This window comes from Pelodiscus sinensis, chromosome 10 (assembly GCF_049634645.1).
Source record: "Pelodiscus sinensis isolate JC-2024 chromosome 10, ASM4963464v1, whole genome shotgun sequence".
Classification (NCBI taxonomy): domain Eukaryota; kingdom Metazoa; phylum Chordata; order Testudines; family Trionychidae; genus Pelodiscus; species Pelodiscus sinensis.
Window position 1 is genome coordinate 44,981,013 of NC_134720.1, and position 23,642 is coordinate 45,004,654.

General features: G+C 42.5%; 1 protein-coding gene across 1 annotated transcript in view; it reads right to left on the minus strand.

Annotated features, from left to right (window-relative positions):
- The window catches only part of PEX5L (peroxisomal biogenesis factor 5 like), a 79,671-nt gene that overhangs the window by 27,185 nt on the left and 28,844 nt on the right, over window positions 1-23,642 (minus strand). Inside the window, exons 4-5 of the mRNA XM_075938036.1 lie at window positions 21,122-21,248; window positions 14,124-14,220 (exon numbers count right to left, since the gene is read on the minus strand). Coding sequence (XP_075794151.1) covers window positions 14,124-14,220; window positions 21,122-21,248 — 224 coding nt within the window. The remainder of the gene's footprint in view (window positions 1-14,123; window positions 14,221-21,121; window positions 21,249-23,642) is intronic.

Genomic DNA, 23,642 nt, shown 5'->3' on the forward strand with positions numbered 1-23,642 from the left:
CTTTCTGAATTTATGCCATATTCCCTGGCATTATCATATAATCAAGCCTTTGCTGTAGCCATTTCTGTAAAATACAATCTACTTGAAGAGACATTTAACTGAATTTTATTATTTTCAAATAGACAATTTCAAAGAGACAAGGTGGGTGATGCATTTATCTTTTATATGGTCCAATAAATGATATTACCTCCCCCATCTTGTCTCTCTAATATCTTGAGATGAACATGTGCATAATGACACTGTATACATACTTTAAAAAGGAAAACCAAAATACAATAGTATACCCCTGCCTCTGTCTACAAGACTTTTACAATGAAAAATCAGAGTTGGAGAGGTCTGAGTTGTAAATATGTGGAGAGGACTTTCCTTATGATGATAAAAGGACATGGGATTTGTAGGAAATGCATGGGACAGATTTACAAACATTTGCACAATTTCCTCACTCTTATCTAAGGGTGTGTCTAGACTACAGAGTTTTGTCGACATAAGTGGACTTTTGTCAACAAAACTATACCTGCGTCTACACTACCGCTGAGTTCTGTCGACATAACGTCAACAGAACTCAGCAGTTTTGTCGACGCTGGTAAACCTCATTTTACGAGGCATAACGCCTTCTGTCGACAGAGTTCTGTAGGGTTATGTCTAGACTACAGGGTTTTGTCGACAAAGCAGCTTGCTTTGTCGACAGAACTGAATGTAGTCTAGACGCTCTTTGTCGACAGAAGCTTTGTCGACAGTATCTGTCGACAAAACTTCTGTCAACAAAACCCTGTAGTCTAGACGTACTCTAAGTGATTCAGAATGGGCAGAAGAGGATTTTTAGACAGTTTGTGGGGCTTGGGTGGGGACTGTAAAGAGCGCTAGGAGACATTGTAAAGAGGAAATGAGGCTATACAGCAGTGAGAGGTAACCTAGGCTAGTGAGTAGGCCACATGAGTAGCCCTCCTTCATCTCAGTGGGTCACAAGACTGTCATAACCAAGACTGTCTCCCAGGACAGGGCTGTTTTGCTACCTGCGCTTGCTTGCCTAGAATTTGTGGGGTGTGCCAGTTGAACCGTAACAGTGCTTTGATTGGACGCAGAGGGAGCGCACCGCTCTTCCTATTAATATTGTATGCACTCAGCATGCACCTCACTTCAAAGGCCCTCGCTTTAAGAGCGTGTCACTTTTGTAATACCGGTAGGAAAAAAACGACATGGATGAAAACCAGCAGAATCTGGCAACCCTGCGTGTGGGCAATGGTAAGCAAAATGTCTTGTGGGCCACATTTTGAACCCCAATGGGCCACAGGTTGCCCACTACAGGCAGTCCCTGAGTTACATGGATCCGACTTACATCGGATCCCTACTTACAAATGGGGTGAGGCAACCCCGCACTAGTTACTTCCCCCCAGCAGACCAGGGAGACGCGAAGCTAGTGCCCCCCCCCCAGCAGACCAGGGAGATGCGGAGCGGCTTTTCTCAGCAGACACCTCAGCTTGAGAATAAAGGACTGAGGGAAGTGAGGTGTGGGAGAATAAAACTGAGCTCTGGAGAAATGTTTGGCTAGAGTTTCCCCTACAATATGTACCAGTTCCTACTTACATACAAATTCAACTTAAGAACAAACCTACAGTCCCTATCTTGTACGTAACCCAGGGACTGCCTGTATTGCTATAGAGGGACTTTGTGGCTGCTACTTTGTTTGCTCTAATTACTATTGTTTACAATGGAGGTGCATTTCATTCACTGTCCTCGGCAGGAGAAAATCGTGCCTGTTTTCTCTTCACTTGCTATATCAGTCTGTCATGCTGTCTCCTGATCATTAGTAGTAAAAATATCTCGTTTGTCTTGACTTTTTAAGCCTTGAGTGCCTTGAGGACCTCAGTTATAATCAGAGATGATTCGGAAACATAGGGCTCAGACTTAAACCTAGGTCTGTGCTTTCCCAAAGGCGTAGGGGATTAAGTTCTGGGGTGTTCTTTCAGTTCTACTGAGAGCAGACCTAAGTCACCAATCTGTGACTCTGAAGGAATGCAAGTGTGAACTGGGTTTAGTGACCAGTCATACATTTTTGGATCCAGATGTGAACTTCCTCCAAAGGAGGGGAGGGATTTGTTTTGATTCTAAAATGAGGTTTGAGGTATCTTTAATCTCAACATCCTTTCTCATGTTTTATGTTCAACAGATACAATTGCTATTGCCTGAGCATGCTGTAAATCTCCTTGACCCTTCATGGTTCTTCCTGTGCAGACCATTTCTTCTAGCTCTGCCTACAGCATATGCCACCCCAATTTTAAGTAGGTTATTCTTTGTGTCTTAACAATACATATCTCCCTCTTTGTCTCCAGTTGCACATTCCAGAGCTTGGTTTGCCATTGTCACCATGACTGCATAGAATGAGCTGAAGGAACAATTGTTCTTTTTGACATCCCTAGCATGCTCTTCTTTGCAATCTATCCCACTGGAAGCACATTAGGAATATCTCCCTACAACTATTCTTTTTATTAAAAGAATTCTATTTAGGCTTTTGTACAAAAGGCGCACACAGTGCAAAGAACTATGTGAAGTCACTGCAAGGAACCACATGGTGACCTCTAGCCTTGCCAAATAAAAATTGCTGTAATTCTGCTAATTCTTAACCCTCACACTTGTCTTGAAGTTAAAACTCATTAGCCATTTGACTGCACATGGGCCCAACTTCATTAATTTACATTATTATATTTCTGACGGTTGTAGCTGGTGATATTTAATTACAATGAACCAGATTCATTCCGGCTGTAACTTCACACCCTTGACATTCAGGTTTGAAACTGACATGTGTTGTATCCGCAAGAGGTGCAATGGACGTTGTTGTGATGAGTAATCTAATATTCAGAAGTATATCTACAAGCAAATGTACAGAATTCATCTCCAGGAGAAGCAGCACCATATAATAATCTTAATGCACATTCTCAATACCTAAATATTTTTTCTTTATGGGGAAGGATCCCTACAAAGGGTCAGATTCTAATCTCATGTCTGGATTTTTTGTTGTTTGCTTCTCTTAAATCTATTCCTGTGCTTGTGACTGCATGACATCCAGCCTGGTCCAGCTGTGTGTGTACTCTTCATACATTTTTGTGCCAATGAGATTAGTTTACTGCAATGAAATCTGTGTTGGGCTCCCGAATATTGAACCAACACTTGCTGTCAGTGCAGAACAAGATGACGCAATTGCTTTTAGAAGTGGGCAGTAGGGATTCTGCCTTAACCACTGTTTCATGCTCTCCGCTGGATGCTGCTGGCATCTGGATTAAGTCAATGACAAGATGCCTGCTGAGGGTTGTAGTCCTCTATGGTGACCCATGGTTGAGCTGAGTTCTCAATAGCTGCTGCAGTACTGAGGCAAATAACCCAGGACATCTGGCTGCGGGGGTGGGGTGGGAGGGGAGGGGAGAGGGGAAGTGTCTACTTTTAGCACCAAACTCCTATGTTGAGCTGGTTGGAAAATCTTATTTTTTTTCCGGAAATTTCCAAACTTGCATTTCATTAGTGATGAGGTAGAGAAAAGGGACCAGCAGTGGAGAGCAGGCAGACCTACCATGGAGCAGATTTCTGCTGTGGCTTTCTCCAACAAGGGAATGGGCAAACTGGAGAAGTAGCCAGGGGGTCCATATGGTGGGAGGAATGTGCAATAGCTGCTCAGCTCACTATCCACTGCCTCTGGGAGTGAAAAATCTTATTCTTCCAGTTCAATCGTTTTGTGCACGCTTTCCTGAACTTGCACTGCGCTTATGTGCAGTATGTGCTGCTGGTGAGTGGCATAAATAAGACTAATTTTGTGGTACAGTGGATCTCTGTTCCAAGTAATGGGTTACTTCCATTCCTGATGTAGCTTTCTTGATCTCATTAGAGTTACTGGCACACCAAATGTGGACTGATTTTTCTTACTGGCAGATACTAAACCACCTGACAAACATGCACTAGACTGATAATATAAATGGTGAATTATAAATGTCTTTGTTCAGTTCTGATCTTCCTGACATCAGTGTAAGTCCGTAATAATTCCAATAGAATTCCAACAGGATGTGGACGCACTGGAGACAGTCCAGCGGAGGGCAACCAAAATGATTAGGGGGCTGGAGCACATGACCTATGAGGAGAGGCTGAAGGATTTGGGTGTATTTAGTCTGCAGAAGAGAAGAGTGGGGAGGGGGGGAGGGGGGTTTTGATAGCAGCCTTCAACTTCCTGAAGAGAGGTTCCAAAGAGGATGGAGAGAGGCTGTTCTCAGTAGTGATGGATGTCAGCACAAGGAGCAATGGTCTCAAGTTACAGTGGGGGAGATCTAGGTTGGATATTAGGAAAAATTATTTCACTAGGAGGGTGGTGAAGCTCTGGAATCGGTTACCTAGGGAGGTGGTGGAATCTCCATTCCGAGTGGTTTTTAAGTCTTGGCTTCACAAAGCTCTGGCTGGGTTGATTTACTTGGGATTGGTCCTGCTTTGGGCATGGGGGCTGGATTCACTGACCTCCTGAGGTCCCTTCCAGCCCTGTGATTCTAACAGTAGAAGAGGTGCAATGTCAAAATCAGACCCCACTTCCAAGACTGGGTGCACTTACGTCAGAGTTTCACTAGTCAGTCTTTAGATGAGCAAATCAGCACATAGAGAACTCTACTATCCAATGTCTGAGGGCAGCAGAGGCCAAATTTTGAAAATTGAGTTATTGAATAAGCAAACTATGTACCATTTGAAATGAACTATGTTAAGAATATTCTTTCAGTAGTTCTCACCATTGACATGGAAAAACTACATTGCAACAAGGCTAAATTCTATAGGACATTTCAGACAGATAAATTCACAGTGGGAATCTGTTAAGGTAGCTGGTACTAAAAACAACTTGGCACTATAGAGCATCAAAAGCTAAAATTGGGTATGACAGATGTAGAATACTGAAAAGGAAAAAGTCCAGAAACCATGACTGCTCCAAATTCTATTGAGCATTCTGACCTTCAGAGACGTTTTTTAAAAAAAATAAAGCTCACAAAACTTACCATTGTAATTTTATATTAATGTAGTTCTGTTAATTGAAATTCTGCTACATGCAGGAGTTTTTGATTATAAAGAAAACGGAACATCTCTACTTAAATAATTTCAAGCACAGCAACACAAGCCATTCATTTAGAGAGCCTCTTCTTCACACTGGGGATGAAGCTAGCATGCTTCGTAACTGTCAGAAATGGACGGTGAATTGCATTAATGTGATTCTCTCAGGAGTTGCACATGAGAAACAATAGCAAATCTGACAAGTTAAAATCTCAGGTGTATGACTGCACCATGTTGCATATGCATGGAATGACCTTTAATATTAAAGTCAAGATCTGTGGTGTATAAAGAGTGGTAAATGGTAAACCATAATAAAATTTTATTTTACCATACATCTTTGTGATGGGAGAGGGATGGAGTCTTAGGGTGTGTCTAGACTACATGCCTCCTTCGACGGAGGCATGTAGATTAGCCAGATCGGAAGAGGGAAATGAAGCCGCGATTAAAATAATCGCGGCTTCATTTAAATTTAAATGGCTGCCCCGATCTGCCGATCAGCTGTTTGTCGGCAGATCGGGGGAGTCTGGACGCGATGCCCCGACAAAGAAGCCTTTCTTCATCGACACAGGTAAGCCTCGTGAAACCAGGTTTACCTGTGTCGATGAAGAAAGGCTTCTTTGTCGGGGCATCGCGTCCAGACTCCCCCGATCTGCCGACAAACAGCTGATCGGCAGATCGGGGCAGCCATTTAAATTTAAATGAAGCCGCGATTATTTTAATCGCGGCTTCATTTCCCTCTTCCGATCTGGCTAATCTACATGCCTCCGTCGAAGGAGGCATGTAGTCTAGACACACCCTTAGGGGACCTTTAAGGAGGTAGAGAACTTTTCATCTATTGGTGGCAACATGACCCAATGAATGAAACTAACTAATGTTTGGTGGACTCTGTCCCGTTCTTTGTAGAACACTTGTGTGTCTGTCTGTCTGTCTCTCTCTCTCTCTCTCACACACACACACACTGTGCACTTCTTGTCAGTGTCCACAGAGAAACTCAGGATTAACTGTGTAATGTTCTGCTTGGAGGGATGGGCACAGGTTGCAGAAGGGAAATTAGGAGGAGCCAGCAGGACACCTGTTTGTGAGCACATGGCTTGACTGTTACTTCTAGTGGCAGCATCTGTATATAGTTCTCTGAGCAAAGAACCAATCTAACTTTACAAGCATGGAGTCCTTTCCTGTTACTACCCAGCACATGGGACAGGAACCAGAATGGGCCATAGAAACTACACTGTTGTCTTGCCCTTCTGGTGGTTTTGCCACAATCACTTTGGGGCTATAATAAAGTACTGGCACTCTTGTTTCAGAAAAAAGCCTACAGAAGGGCTAAAATTCATGTCCATAATCATAGACTCATAGAATACTAGGACTGGAAGGGACCTTGAGAGGTCATCGAGTCCAGTCCCCTGCCTTAACCAAATAGACATTTATCTAACCATCTCTTAAATATCTCCAGAGATGGAGATTCCACAACCTCCCTGGGCAATTTATTCCAGTGTTTAACCACCCTGACAGTTAGGAACTTTTTCCTAATGTCCAACCTAAACCTCCCTTGCTGCAGTTTAAGCCCATTGCTTCTTGTTCTATCCCGAGAGACCAAGATGGACAAGTTTTCTCCTTCCTCCTTATGACACCCTTTTAGATACCTGAAATATGTTCTTTCGTTGGGGATAATTTTCCACATGTGACTATAAGAAGGCTTTTTGCAACACTTCTGGAAATACGCTTTGTATGACTCAGGAGGTGAAAACAATTTCCACTTACCAGGAATAATAAACATAGGGCACTGAGTCAGTAATTTGAGCTTATCTCTTTTACTTTGGTAAAGTCATTTCAACCCTTTCTTATTTTTGATGTTACTTTTATGGAAACTTGTCTAACTGAACACGTGCAGTGTTAGGGCGTGAGAAGAGGGCATGGCAGTGCAGGGGCTAAACAAAGCCTTTTTGCCCAGCTAGCCCTGCCCTGCTCTAGCTGTAGCCTGGTGGGAGGATAAAAGAAAGGAGCCTGGCTCACTTAGCTGCTGACCAGCAAGGAGACAGGAATGTGGTTTTGCAGCCCGCAGGACGTACACCAAACCCTGTCTGCTTGGACAGCCACAGGCGATGGTAAGCCTCCAACCCCACCCCCTGAGACAAAGGGGAGGGGGAAACCTGCTAGAAACTCTCACGGAGAGGGAAAATCTGGACTCTTGGGGCCACGGCCCAAATTTATGGCCTGGACTAATACAGTGGGCCAGAGTTCCTAGGCCCGGGGCATCCACAGCAGTGGTTTGCACCCCTTTCCCACCAGTTAATCCCAGGACCTAACCACTAGGTCATCTCGCTGCCAGGGAGACCTGGCCACATGCAGCATAAAAAAATAGAGGGTGTGTGGTTTTTGTTGTTGTTGCTTCTGCAGGTACTCTGCTTGAAGATTAATAGGCAACAGATACAAAACTACAGCATTTGAACTAAATTTGCAACTGCTCTTACAGAGTGCCACGTATTACAAATTCTATGAATATCTACTTGATTTAGGCACACCCAGGGTACACACTAGCTTGCTGCTAATCAGAATTGCTAAACTGAAAAATACATTCACAAAAAGGGGTGTGGAAGCACTTAAAACTAGATTGACCAAACCACAAGACAACATACTGTACAGGGAAATGACCAAACCAAGCTAGCAGGTCTCCATCACTAACATATGCCAATCTATTGTATAAAATATAAAGAAAGAGGAAATCATTCTAGTAAATTTAGTGCCAAGGTACACAGGAGAATAATTTCAGATTTTGCAGCTAGATGAACACTGGTAAAGTAAAGAAGGAACATCTGGTGATTAAACCTCAAAAATAGATCAATTGGTGGCTTTGTGCCTTGTCTGTGGAATTCAGATATTAATATTAATACCCACCTGACATGGGTATTGCAAAGCATTTTGAGATCCTTGGATTGAAGATGCAGTATAAGGGGAAATTATTACTATTAACTACAGTAGCTGCAGCCTTACATCATACCTCCGACATATTGCAAGTGCTTTGGCTGGTAGAATTATAATTCAAAATGATCTGGACAGACTGGAGAAATGGTCTGAGGTAAATAGGATAAAATTTAATAAGGACAACTGCAGAGTACTCCATTTAGGAAGGCACACTAAGTTGCACACATACAAAATGGGAAATGACTGCCTAGGATGGAGTATGTAGCCAGACATGAACCCCCATTTTAACATCCATCTTTGTCTGCTTGAAAGCATGCAGGGCACATAAGAGCAGAAAACAGCATGATCTTTGAAAACCTTGGAGCAGCAGGTTCAGATATGCTGGCTCAGTGACCATGGACAACTGTAAGCAGAGATAAGAGGGTGGTCAAACTAAGAGGCTGCACAAAAGTGTCCTTGACTTAACCCATATTGATATGAACACACAAAAGTCCGCGGGGGGAGGAATCTCCCGCCCAACAAGAACATCCGGCACTCCTAATTTAGCTATCTTCCTTTCTTACAAGTGTAAACTAACTTGAAACTTGTTTGTAAGAACTGGCGCCACAAAACGGACCAGTACAATTTGGCATCTTAAGATAAGAAAGAGAATACGGGCCCCCAGGGGTATAAAGATGAGTCCAGCAGCACACCTACTTTGTGTGTCAATCTACCACCTATCTGCTGGTCGGGTTTGGTGTTTGACCTCCCGAGGTTCCAGAGGGGATGCCCACCTCGTATTCGTCTTTCCGAGGAATTGAGAGACCGACCCTGGCCTGACACGCTGGAGTCGAGAGGCACAGAAGGGGGTAAAAATTGTACCTGGATGTGGTCCTTTGTTTAAGTGTGTGTATATATATATATATATATATATATATATATACATAGTGTTAGAGCTCTTTAAAGATTAAGCTGTCACTTGGTACCATTATTTCTATTTTCTATCTTTACCTTTTTCCTGTAATCATTTTTAAGACCTATATATATATTTGCTAGCATTTAAGAAATAGAGCAATAGCCATTGTAACCATATGATTTATAAGCTTCTTTAATAAACCTGTAACTGTTTAAGCTTTAACCTGACTCCTTCAGTTGCTGTAATAGAACCAAGCACAATTTAAAAGAACTTCAGCCGGTCATAAAGGGACAGACATAGGGAGAACTTGGGCGTTTGGATCTGTGTCACTCCCAGGTGACAAGATCCGTTGGGGCACCTTTTCAGCCTTTCCTAGGCTGCCCGCTGCGAAGGAACCCCTGTGTTCTAGCAGCTAAAATCTAAGGTGTAATAAGCTAATGAAACGGATCTGGGGGTCACAGTGGACCTCAAGCTAAATATGATTAAAAAAAAGAAAAAAACCCATTGTTCTGAGATGTATTAGCGGGAGTGTTGTAAACAAGCCATGAGAAATAATTCTTCTGCTTCACTCCACACTGATTAGGCCTCAGTTGGAGTATTGTGTCCAATTCTGGGTTCTACATTTCAGGAAAGAAATGGACAAATTGGAGAAAGTCCAAAGAAGAGCAATAAAAATAATTAAAGGTCTAGAAAACATGACCTATGAGGCAAAATTGAAAAAACTCTGTTTAGTCTGGAATAGAGAAGACAGAGGGAGGATATTGTAATAGTTTTTAAATACCTAAAAGGGTGTTACAAGGAGGAGAGAGAAAAATATTATCCTTAAACTCTGACAATAGGGCAAGAAGCAATGGGCTTAAACTGCAGTAGGGAGGCTTAGGTTGAACATTAGGAAAAACTTTCTAACTATCAGGATGGTTAACCACTGGAATACATTGGGTAGCTGAAGAATTTCCATCAGTGGAGATATTTAAGAGCAGGTTACACGAACACCTGTCAGAGATGGTCTAGAATGGTGCTCGATCCTGCCACAACTGCACGGCACTGGATTTGATGAACATTCAAGGTCCCTTACAGTTCTATGAGTCTATGTTCCAACCTTGATAGAACAGTGCAATTGTGCAGGTGAGAGCTCAGAAGCCCCTTTGCATGTGTGCATTACAGTACAGTCCTTACCACAAGTCTTCCTCTGCAGAGGTACAGAATCTAAATTTAGAATGTTGCGGACTCTCTCTCCAGTAGAGCTTATAGTTCCACTTGGCAGGCTGCTAGACCCACCTGTGCATATCATGATAAGCACTGAAGCAGGGTTTCCCTCTTTATATTCTCAGACGTTCCTCAGCTGTGGAGAGGCCAGCTTGGACAGGAAAGTTTGGGAAAAGGAAGTTTTTTAGCATCCTCAAGGCCAGTGGGGCCAACACACTTTCTGGGTGCCGGGGCAAGGTGGGGTAACTCCATGCTCCTAGAAGGGGTGGGGCTCGGCAGCCAGCTCTCAGCACTACAAGGAGTGCACCTGTGCTGTGGCTCCCATCTCCAGGCAGCCCTCAGCTCAGTGCTCTGGCAGCAATTTAAATGGCTCAGGCCCCAGGGCAACTGCCTCTGTTGCCCCTCCCGTCGGTGGACCTGCTCATGGCACCTTTTTGTTAGCATAATAAAAGGAATCTTAAAGGGGCAATGGATTATTAGGGGAAGGGGATTTGTGTGGCACAGGAACTAAAGGGGACTGGGACAAGGGACACTAGAACTACAATGTACAGCAGCAGCACTCTCTCTCTACTACAGTGTGTCCTGGCCAAATCCTGCCTTCTCCTACAACCACACTCACTCCGAAATCAAAAGGTTCCACCTACCTTCAGCTATACAAAAGCAACTCCATGTGTTTCCACGCTACTGCATAGGTGGATATGAGAACAGAACTTGGTTTTAAATATCCAATTCATTTTTAAAGTAAAAATCTGTTCACATGTTCGGTCAACAAGCTTCTTGCTATTCTTTCATTATTATTGGGTACTGGGTGAAGTGTATATAGGATTCCAGAATGCCGAAAAGCTCAGGATCAACTATCTGGGGGTGTGTCTACACAGCACCCCAAACTTGAAATAAGATATGCAATTTGCGCTATGCAAATTGTGCATTTTATCTCAAATCTATTTTGAAATTTGAAATTCGATGCGTCTACACAGCGCCAAATTTTGAAATAATGCACTCTTTCAAGCCATCCCTTAACCCTCGTGCAACACGGCTTACCAGGATGGCAAAATAGCACGCCCATTATTTCAAAAAATATTTTGAAATAACGGGCAGTTTGTGTAGATGGGGGGGCGGGTAGCTATTTCCTGTACCGGAGGTATCCTGAAATAGTCGTGCAGTGTAGATGTACCCTAAGTTGGCTTCTTTTCATGTTTGGTCTGTAAAAGCATGTTCTTGCATTAGCTGGATTAGGAGTTGGCTTGGATGCATGAGATTTGAGAAGATTTATACTGGATTTAGGAGAAAGATTTAGGCTAGAGTTCTGAAGTATTCCAACATCATTTTTGTGCACATTGGAATTTCCCATCCTGCTCTTGCCTCTTCTCCTTCACTTTCATTATTTCTCTCCATCCTTCTTCTGCACATTCATTTCCAATTAAAAATAGCAAGTTCCATCTGGAATAGGCATAATGCCTTTACAGGGCTGGTGGTATTATACAAGGATCCCAGATTGATAATGAAGTGATGCTATGAGGATCCTAAAATGAGGATTTCATTTCCTTAAATCCTTTGCAGTAAGAGAGGTAAAACAGATTAATGGATCCTTGCAGCACAGCTACACAAGCATTTCTTCAGCACTCATTTAGCATGGGAAGTAAATAATCTAATTTACACTGATGTTTTTGAACAATTCATTGGAGGAGGAGATTCTTGAGGAAATGGAATGAAGGAGGTAAATGGGCCCATTTGTGTGAATCATGTCAGTTACTTAAAATCTTGCTGTTATGTAGAATAGATAGGAGCTTTCTTCTTTATGTATGACTCAATTTTTTTCTTCCCCATCTCAGTGATTTCCCTCATGCTGTCTCTCTCCACATTCTCCTGTCACTTTCATTCTACTTTTTGACTGTTTTTCCAACCACTTACTTTTCAAATCCTGTGGTCTGATTTTTCAGGGACATTAGTCCCTTTGTGCTCCTCCCAAGTTTTGTTTTTGTTTTTTAGAAATGCCAGTGTAGATCCAAGCAAAACTTGTAAGATGGGTGAGTACAAACTCAATTATGTGAATTAGTGGTAATTAATGTTGTTATTTTGTTTTCACTAGCACCTATGCTAGGCAACCTGTAAATATAGCAGGAGGTTTAGTCCATCTTCAAAGACCTTACAAGAGGAAAGGCAAGCAAACAGCCACAACAAGAATAGGGGAATGAGGCATAATATATAACCTCAAGTGATCATGGTGTAAATTGGCATAGCTCCACTGACTTCCATTGACCTCTGACAATTTACACCAACCGAGGATGTGCCCAGCTGTGTGTAGTGTTCATATTCAGCTGCAAGATATAAAATTGTCTCTCTCTTACTTGAGTCTTTGTTGGATATAGGTTTATTTTAAATAGGTCTCTTTGGGCATGTCTAGACTGCAGGGTAAAAGTCGAATTAAGATACGCAGTTTCAGCTACGTCAGTTGCGTAGCTGAAGCTGAAATAGCTTAATTTAGCTTTTGGCGCTGTCTACACACTCTTCCTTCAACTTCCCTTACTCCTTATAAAATGAGGGTTATGAAAGTTGGAGTAAAAAGTCTGCCATCTCGAAATTATTGCAAAATAACAGGCTTGCTGAGTAGATGTGCACTTTATTTCGAAATAACATCAGTTATTCCGAAATACCGCTGCTGTGTAGACGTACCCTTCACATTCTTCAGCTTATGGTTGATTTTGAACACTCCTTGTTATGTTAGAAAGCCCAGTGTAATTCCTTTTATTTTTCTATTTTATTTTTGTAAAGGAAAAGTGATTCACTTTTTGTACTGTATTAAGTATGAGAGCTTTAAAGTGCTCACAATAATAAGACCGAATTTTATCCACAAGCTATTACTAGCAACAAAAATGATTTAAGTAACAGACCTAAAATGATACAATTGAAGAAATGGGTTGGCAATATGTGATTTGATTGTAGTTGTGACAGTAATACATAACAACTCTACTGTGCTATTGATTTTTATTTTATTTTATTTTTTTAGTGTGCCAAAAATTACTCAGCAATGTCTGTCTTTTTTGCAGAACAGTAATGGAAAGTTACTGCATTGAAATAACTCATGTTTTTTCAAAGGCCCCTTTTCTTGATATGGCAACAGTTTTTCTAAATAATGTTTAAAGAGCTTTACTTGAAGTACAATGAATGTTAAGGGAAAAAGAAAATTCACTCGCAGATCTCACAAAACAAAAGAATAAAAGTCAACTCTGAAGAGAAAATCTAACAAAACACTCTTACATCTTAACTCTTGAAAAACCCCATTCATTCCTAAGTCTTCTGTTCATATAGATAGGACTTTGCATCATGGCTAGAAGCAAAAACTGGGACTATTTCAATCCAAAAAAGAGAATTCCAAATTTGCTGCTATGATTCATAAGACCATGATCAGAAAAATGGAAAATGTAAGATAAGTAATCAGTGATCAGTGGGTTTGTATTTTGGTATATGCTTTTAACATAAATGATTAATTCTTGGAATCTGTTGACTGTCTTCCAATCACTTTTAATTATTGCATTTTATTCTGCTGTTCCTGATCAAAATGTTATATAATGATGATAATTTTGTACTATGAAATTCCCCAATCCACAAGGAATGGTACATTTTTATTGGTGTTTCAATAGTAAATATTTATCTAATTGTTTTCTTATTTATTAGCATCATTATGATTATTCAGACAGTGAGAGTCATAGCCGGGATGATAATCATATATCAATTCTCCACTTCTACTGGAATATACTTCCAAGGAGATTTATAAGTTAAAAAGCATTAGCCCCTGGCTACAGTGGTCATTCAGTGCAGTAAGAAACATGGAGATGAGAATATATTTCAAATGCCTATAATCTGCTTTTGTAATGTAATGCATTATGTGAAGATTTAGCTGCATAATTCTCATTGAGTGAACTGATGATGCTGAAAACACCCAGTTTACAGTTCTCTCAGTAGTTAAGAGTAACACAATGAAACAGTTCCTGCTTGCCTTATCTGTGTGACTAGATCTAATAAAATTGCTCACCTGTGTTGCAGGTACTAATTCTAAATCTGATGCTGAATTGGACTCCAAGGCACTCTTGACAGTAGTCAGTTCAGACTGCGATTTGTTCTCTGTAGACCTAAAAATAATGCATTTACACATTCATCATTGTACACCAAGAAACTGTATCTGTCAGTTTAATAAATTCATAATGAATAATTGGGTTAATTTTGTTAGTGAGGTAATTTTTATTGGGGGACACTGATAGTGCATTGATTTTTCTTCCTTAGTTCTGTCACACATTTCAGTCCCATGCAAAACCAACACAACCCATACTCATAGAAGAGATCTGGAATCTGATTTGCCATTATGCAGGTTAAGCCAAGGAAGTTACTTTGTCATAAGCATAGTATAATGAAATGGAGAATCAGGCCAATAGCAGTGTTCTGTCCATTTTATACCTCGGTAAACTGAGGCACAGAAAGGTTGAGTAATTTGCCCAAAGGCACTAAGAGTCAGAATGTGAGCAAAGATCAGCACTCCAGAGCACCTGGCTGCCAGTCCCTTACTCCGACCACACCCCTCTCTCCTTGCCTCGTAGCTTTGTTTCCTTCCTTTCTAAGTTCTACAAGTGATAACAGAAATGAAACATGTTGGATCAAATTCAGTCCTTCTGTTGGTAGGTGAAGCGCAAGTGAAAATTTCAGAGGGTATGTCTACACTGCATACTTATTTCAAAATAAGCTATTCTTGAATAGTTATTTCGAAATAGCACATCTACACTTCAGGGAAGCCTCAAAATTAGTCTGAGGCAGACTTCCCTAGTGTAGATGTGCTATCTCGATTTAGAGTCCCAAGAGGCACTGGGGAGGAATAACTTATAATGGTCCTGATGAGGGGCTATTTCAAAATAGCAACAGTGGAGCATCTACTCATGCCTTATTTCAAAATAGCTATTTCGGAATAGGCATTATTCCTCATAGATTGAGGTTTACAGATTTTGGAATAAGCCATCCGTTATTTCAAAATTATTTCAAAATAACAGAATGGCTGTGTGGACATGCGCATTGTTATTTTAAAACAACGCTAGTTATCTTGAAGTAACAGTGCAGTGTAGACGCATCCGAAGAGAAGATCACAGTGATGTAAATGGTGGTGCAAAATTGGCACAGGTGCATGTAAATGGTAATGTAGTAATTTGACAGTGGTGTGCAAAATGAGCATGACTTATATGCAAAGAAGGCAGCAGAAATAAGCAATTAAAAGGAAGACCTCCATACAGGGCCCAATTCTACTCTCACTTATATCTCCTGAAACCTAAACTCAGTCATATTGCAAAGAGCAGAAGGGAAAGCAGAATTTGGCTTGTCTATTTTACCTTGCGTTCTCCTGTTAGTTGCTTTTCCTTACATATATGTACATACATCTTCTGTTCCTTGGTGTGTGAGTTGCCCTCATTTCCACACTGACTGAATGTAGTCCTAGTTGCATTACATTAACACTTCCATTCGCCTGTGCCCATTTCTGGATCACATGTCTGGCAAGTATCCCAAACCACATGACAGTCTGGGGAAGCTCTGGATTACTTCTGAATTTTGGTTGAAATGAAATTGCTGTATCGTTAAATTCCTTAGTGTACATGGATTCTAACATTTGCAGTCAGAGCGGTACCCTGAAACCAGGGACACTGGATGGTGGTTAAATCTTGTTGCCTCCCATTCAAGTGGGAGTAACTTAGGACAGTGAGGCTGTGTCCAGACTCAGGGGTTTTTTCGGGAAAAGTAGCCTTTTCCCGAAAAAACTTCCCCTGCGTCCAGACTCAAGCCGCGTTCTTTTGAAATAATTTCGAAAGAACGCGGCTTTTCTTTCGATGGCGGTAAACCTCGTTTCACGAGGAAGAACGCCTTCTTTCGAAAGTTCCTCTTTCGAAAGAAGGTGTTCTTCAATGTAAATAGGGCTTCCTTGAAAGAGAGCATCCAGACTCGCTGGGTGCTCTCTTTCGAAAAAGCGGATTGCTCTTTCGAAAGATCCGCCTGCAGTCTAGACGCGATCTTTCGAAAGAGGCTCTTTCGAAAGATGCTTTCGAAAGAGGCTCTTTCGAAAGATGCTTTCGAAAGAGCCTCTTTCGAAAGAAGCCTGCAGTCTAGACATAGCCTGAGAGAGCTGCAGCCTAAGGCCTTGTCTACACTGGGAGGTTAGGTCAAACTTAGCTGCATGAAGTTGAATTTCTAAACAATGAGTCCACACCACCAAGCCTGTTCCATCAACTTTAAGGGCCATTAAAGTTGAATCTGGTACTCCTGCTTTTATGAGGAGTAATGCTAAATTCAACCTTGCTTGGTCAGCTTTACGGTAGTGCAAACAGTGCTGCGAAAATTTAAGTTCTTGGCCTCTGGGAGATGCCTCACAGTGCCCTGTAGTGACCACTCTGTCCAGGGCTTTCAACTCTACTGCTCTCCATGTGAACAGGAAAACCTTGGAAAAATTTGAATTTCCTTTCCTGTGTGGCCAGCGTGGCCAGCAAGACCTCAGAAGCACACTTGACCACGAATGCCCATGGTAGCAAATGAGCACCAGCACGGAGCATGCCGGAGATCCTGGACCTCATTTCTGTGCGACGAGAGGAATCTGTTATTGCAGAACTATGAGCCAGTAAAAGAAATGCAGATATCTATGCCAAGATTGCAAGGAGCATGGAGGAGAAAGGATATGCTGGGGACACTGAGCAGTGCCATATAAAAATAAAGGAGCTGAGATAGTCATAACAGAAGACAAAGGAGGCCAATGGATGGTCTGGATCATTGCCGCAAACATGACACTTTTATGAGCAGCTGCCTGTGATCCTAGGAGGGAACCCAATCAGCTTCCCTAGCCAGTCCATGGATTCCACCAAGATGCTCCTCAGGCAGACTCGGGCAGCCGTGTGAAGGACAGAATGGGTGAAGAAGAGGAGGAGGAGGAGAGTGCTCAGACGCACGAGGGTTAACTTTTGTCAACAGCCAGGACCTTTTCATAACTTTGGGGACAATCTCATTTGCTCATCCCCAAAGAGGCATGGCTTGAGCCCCAGGCCAGCCCTGCCACCACTCTGAGACCCTTTCCCCCTTCCTGCCCGTATAGGCTCATGGGAACGGAAAGTTGCACTCTTCTGGCAAACAGGGGTTGCCTAACACATGGGTGCCATGTGAGTCCCTGCCTTGCCACTCCCAGACCCCCCTCCCTCCCCAAGTTTGAGCCTTGTAAACCACTGTCCCCTGCCATACCTGCCACTGTCCCCTGCCATACCTGCCACCAAACCGAGTCCAGCTGCTGCCTTAAGAGCTGTGGCATACCTTCTGAATAGAGGCCACTTAAAAGCACAACTGTGGCCTTGTACACCATACAGCCCTACTGCCTTTAGACAGACCTTCCTTTTATTCTAACAGATCAGGTTTTGTGCTCTACAGTGTATCTCCTGTAATGTTTGCCCTTCACTTCTTGTTACAGTGGGAACAGCAGCGATCCTGCTGCACACTCCCCCGGCTCTGCCAGCTGTCTGTCTGGCACAAATCCACAAGTGAAAACGGAGCAGGGATGACATGTTCAAGGAGCAAATGCAATCTGCCTAGTTGGACAGGGAACACTTGAGCGAATGGAGGAATATGCTGCTGCTAGAGATGAGAGCGGAGCATGAGGACAGAGAGCTGGAAGTAAAGAACCAGGAGAGAGTCTTGACGTCCATCGTGGATGTGATGGATCGCATGGCAGCCTTCCAAGATAGTTTGATACACAAGCCCCCCCTCAAGCCCTTGAAGAATCCAATTCCCTCCTCACCAAGTTCCATCACATCCTCTCACCAGGGAGAAGTCAAAGACCGCCTCACACTCAACCCCCCAGGGATTGAGGGCTATCCTTTTCACAATCGTGATAACCCTTAACCCCGTCCTTGCAGCTTCCACCATGAGCTCCTTTTCTGTCCCTGCTCTGTCCCCTAAATAAAAGCGCATGATTTCTGAACAACTTTTTTTTTTTTTTTTTTTTTTTTTTTTTTTTTTTTTGCTTGTGTTGGGATGGGGAAGGTTTACAGGCAAGCACTCTGAATGCAGGAGCACCTTGTTGAGAGCAACATGCATGCCTCTCAAAACTGGCCATTTATAAAACTGTTTTCAAAGCCTCTCTGATTTGCAGTGCCCTCGCTGTTTGCCCTAGTGTCTGGCTGCTCATAATCAATGGGTAGGCTCTGTGCCATAAGCCCCCCTTCCCCTTGCCGGATAACTTTCCCCCTTACTCTCACATATATTATGGAGCACACAGCAGACTGTCACCACAATGGGAATGTTGCGTTTGCTGAGGTCTAACCTAGGCAGTGGACTGCGGAACCTTTCCTTTAAATGCCCCAAAGCACATTCTACCATTCTGCACTTGCTCAGCCTGTAGGTGAACCGCTTCTTACTGTGGTCCAGGCTTCCTGTATATGGCTTTATGAATCATGGGAGTAAGGGGTAAGCTTGGTCGCCAAGGATCACTATTGGCATTTCAACATCTCCAAAGATAATTTTCTGGACAGGGGAAAAAAAATTCCAGTTTGCAGCTTGCTGAAGAGGCAGGCATTCCTAAATATGTGCTCATCATGCCCCTTCCTGATCATTCCATGTTGATGTCAGTGAAATGGCCATTGTGATCCACCAGCACCTGCAGCAACATTGAGAAATACCTGTTGTGGTTTGTATTCCCCAGGGTAGGGATCTGCGTTCTGTCTATTGCCCCACTGCAGCTAGGGAACCCCAGTGCAGAAAGCCCTCCACTATATCCCCCATGTTTCCCAGAGTCACTATGCACCATAGCAGAAGGGTATTGATTGCATTGGCTACTTGAAGCACATCAACTCCCACTGTAGATTTCCCCACTTCAAACTGATTCTCAGCTGACCAGTGGCTGTCTGGCATTGCAAGCTTCCACAAGGCTATTGCCACATGCTTCTGCACTGTCAGAGTGAGTCTCATTCTGGTATTCTTGCACTTCAGAGCAGGGGAAAGCAATTTGCAAACTTCCATGAAAGTGGCCTTAAGTTTTGCAGCCCCTGCTGATCATCCCATTCCTGCATTATGATGTGGCCTCACCAGTCTGTGCTTGTCTCATGGAACCAGAACTGGTGTTCCACTGTATCCAGAGGATTGAATACTGGTGGCATTTGCCAATTGCTCAACTCAAGTGCTTCACAGAACAGTATGTTCATGGCCTCCTGAGATTCTTCCTCTTGCTAGCAGACCCTGGATACACTCTGGATATACTCCAACATAAGGGTCACCATGGTTAATATTATTGCCATAATGCTTTGATGCTCAATAGGAACCACGATGGGTTCCATGCTTGTGTTGCTATGGCATCTGCATAGATAATCAGGAGAAAAAAGGGTGGGAAGAGACAGTTTGCCATTGCTTGCAAACGGGAGAAGTTGAGGAGGGAGGAGATGAGTGCATTATGGGATGCTGATGGCATGTGCCGCAGGTGGTGCTGGGTACAGTTTTTGTGCCAGTGTGCACTGGGAACATAACCCAGAATGCAAAAGGATGCAAGAACTGTGGGATAGCTACCTACAATTCATCGCTTTCAGTGTTGATGGTAGCTATATTGGAGACATGCTATTTCGAACAGCGTAGTGAGAACATGCACCTTCATCTTTACAAAATCAGGTGCTAAAAAGTCAGCCTTTATAAATTCAGCCTTATCTCATAGTGTAAACATGGCCTAAGGAAGCCAGTCTGACCAAGTTTGTGTGCAGTGGAAGGGTTTGGAGAGCAGAACATCCACAAGCAAGAGAACAAAGTCACTGTCGGGTGTTAATACTTAGATTCTTAGAGCCTGAGAAAGTCAGAGAGAACTCACAGGAACTCAGAGACACAGAAAGCATGGGTAGGAGAGAGAGAGGTATGCTTTTGTAAGAAGGGGTCCTTTTTAACTGGAGGACCACCTGAGGATGAAGGAAGCTGGCTGCACTCCATCATGAACTCCATGATTCAGAAGAGAAGCCATGTGCAGAAGGGAGGTCTGGACTCCTTAAGGATTCTATTCTATGCTCAAAAACTGCCAATAGTGATGAGGAAACAGGTAGAAAAATGTAGACAAGCATGCTGTCCATTTTGCAAATTTGTCATGCTATCTAAAGAGTGATTTGTTTTTGGAACATTGACAAAGCCTCTCTGTCTGCTTCATCATCAGGTGACTGGAACACTTGTGCCTATACAGCATGCCAGAGTGACCAAGCAAAAAAGCAGTGCTGCAGCCTGCCCAGACCAAGGGCAGGATAGCAGCACAAAGGTCTAGCCTACTGGGACCCTGACACAGCAGCCTAGTGACTGTTTGACAGACAGAACTTTACCAGGCTATGAGAGATGCTGTCATTTGTCAGTGGTTCCCAAATGTTTTATGAAGGTGACCCATTTTTTCTTTATTTTTAAAATTTTTAAAATTTTTTGTGACCCACCGTTACATAGATGCATCCTCCATCCTGGCATTGAAACCTAATCCTTGCCTGATCTGGTGGGGCAGCCTTGGTGTAAGGGAGGCTGGAGAGAAAGACTGCCCCACACTCGCCATGCTATGACAGTTCATGTCCTTTGGGGCTGAGCCCTACTCCCTGTTCCTGGCATGCCAAATTGTAGCACCACTCAGGTTTGGCCCAGCTGCCCTTCTGTCAGTTGGAAATGCCCAGAGCAATGAGCCGGGCCCAGCCCCATCGCACAGAAACTTTCACTGTGGGGTGAGTGTGAGGATAGATTTACTATCCAGATTTCCCCTACACCATGGCATTCTCTCTGCTTCAAGGCAGAATCAGGCACTGCTCAACTCCCCGAGCAGTGTACTAGGACTCATCTAAAAATCTGTGGAAAAAATTAACTTATAATTGACATACTTATTACATTATGTCCAAAATGTTTGACTGAACACTATCAATGTTGCCTCTTTGAGGAAATAATATTATGACTCGCCATAAACATAGCATTAATGAGTACCGAGACACCAGAGCTGGAAATATTTTCTCGGGAAATCAAGTGTTTTACCATAACAGCTCTTTTGATGGCGCTCTAGATGATGAAGATTTTCGTTCTGTAGCTGAAAGACCTTTGCTGTTCCTCTCTCCATGAAACTTCACTTCATCCCATTTCTCGAGCTGTGTCTGAATATTTACTGAGGGGAAAAAAGAGAATCTTTTAAGGAATCTAACTCAGAAAACATTCTGTCTGAAGCTCCATATACAGGTGCCGAGGAAATTGCTCCTCTAAATCTGTGTTTCTTTGATGATTGGAAAGCATATTTCTAGATGGGGCCCAATCCTCATGAATTTTAGGGCAGTTGAAATTCCTGGGAAAACTGACATATTTGAGAACCAGCAGTGAGTTACCTAAATCCTAATTTTCAGTCACTAAAATTTTAAGATACTTGTACCGGAAATGAGTGAGACTGTGAATTCAGTTATTTCAATGTAAATTATATAAATTGCTGAGAGTGTGGCAGCTTCTTCATTGTTTTGGTTATTTTTAACCTATAGTTTTATTTGGGCCAGATTTTGAAAATCAAGCCTCTCTTTTAGCATCTGTAGTTTATGGGTATAAATGGTTATGGAGGCAATTAAATCATTTAGTCACATGTCTGAATTGATTTTCATGTTTATTAAGGTCTCCAGACATCTGGATAACAAAATAATCTTCTCTAGACATATTGCAGAGGCACTAAATAAAAAAAATAAGATTGGAGATTGAGGGCCTCTTGAACATCAGAGTCTTTAACAGATTTATCCTGATGGAAAGAAATGCTGTTATCTTCAGACAGATCACATTTCCCTTGTCAATTTCTCTCTTGCAGTTGGAAATGATTCAGGTTTAGGACAGTTTAGAAGGAAATAAACTGAATTTAACTTCACAAAATCCGTATCCTGCCAAATGTTATCCAGTGACGAGGTTTTGATAATCTGTATGAACACTGTGCTTGAGCCAAGAATGGAACTCTGACTTTCCACTGCTTTTCAGCGGCTGATGTATGTAGGCAAAGCAGTATGTTACAAGTACAGTATGCATTTGCGATATCTGTTGATTTAGAAAGGAAGGTCTAAAATGAATCTGACTGGTTTGAGAGTTGTGTCTTGCTTTTACTTCTAATAATACTCCCTTGTGATGACTTCATTGTTTTTTAATGAGGATTTTGTTGGAACTTCATTCATTTTCAAAACCTTTCTCAGAGCATTCAGTAGTCCAGGATGGACACTTATGGTTCCTCATTTGCACATACGTTGACGCATTAGTAGTTGTGCCTTATATTACCCAGCATAGCACAGGTATGTTAGATGATATTTTTAAAAGACGCTGCTATCTTCCTATTCTTTACCTGTATTTAATATTTATAGCTCCAGTCCTTCATCTCAAACCCTTTGCTGTTTAATGTATACTAGTCTTTCTGTACATAATTCTGGGAGACAACACCTAGAATACTGCATTCAGTTTTCAGCAACTAATTACTGGAAAACAAGAGGGAGAGATTTTAAAAAAAATCTGTTAGTCTGTGTTAATTAGGCACCTATCAATAAGAGAAGGCACCTAAGTCATTCAGGTGCTTTTGAAGATCCCACTCAGAGACAATCTGGAAGGAGTTTTAAGAAAGTTGCCTCCCAGTGATTTTAAGTTCTGAGAGTCCTCTTCACAAGAAGCACCACACATCGTTTGTAAATTATTGGTTTACATTTAATTAAAACTTGGCATTTTTAAGCCTCTTTCTAGTAGCTGCCATCTTGGTGATTAAAAGCTAAGGTGAAATGGTTAGTGAGAGATGACATGCCAGAGATCATAAACATTCAAATCAGCCCCGCTTGGAAATGTATTATCCCAATGGCTGTCTGCTCAACACTGCAGATTGAGTTTGTGGACAGGGCCCAGCCACTAAGGATGCATTTACACTGCACCTGTAGCTCAAAATAAGCTACGCAATTTGAGCTACACAAATTGCGTAGCTTGGGGGTTCTCAAACTTTGTGATACCACAACCCCCCTTTAAGTCACTCGCAACCCCCAAGGGGGGTCGGGGCCCAGGGCCCAGTCTGAGAAACGTGGGCATAGCTTATTTCGAGTCCATTTCAAAATAGCTTATTTCAAAATTTGGCTCTGTCTTCACATCACTTATTTTGAAATAAATTGTCTCTAGTATCCCGAAATAGCGCTGCAGTATAGACGTAACTTAATTGATAAGTGCTCAAATCACAAGATCCTCACAACTGACACTGAGCGGATGTCTGTACTGCAGTGTTAAACCTGCAGCTGGCTTGTGTCAGCTAACTTAGTCTTGTGGAGCTCAGGCTGCATAACTGCAGTGTAGGCATTGGGCTAGGACCATGTATGGCAAGAGGGTATCAGTTTAAGCTGCATCCTCAGCCTCCATGTCTACATCTCAGTTAAATTCCCCCCTTATCTTGAGCCCCATTAGCCGGAGTCATCTGGTATGGGCCAGCCTTGGGTGTCTGATGGCAGTGTAAATATCAGGCAGGAGTAGGATCAGCAGCAGCCCTCTGTGCCACCCAGCCCATCCTGTGCGGGGC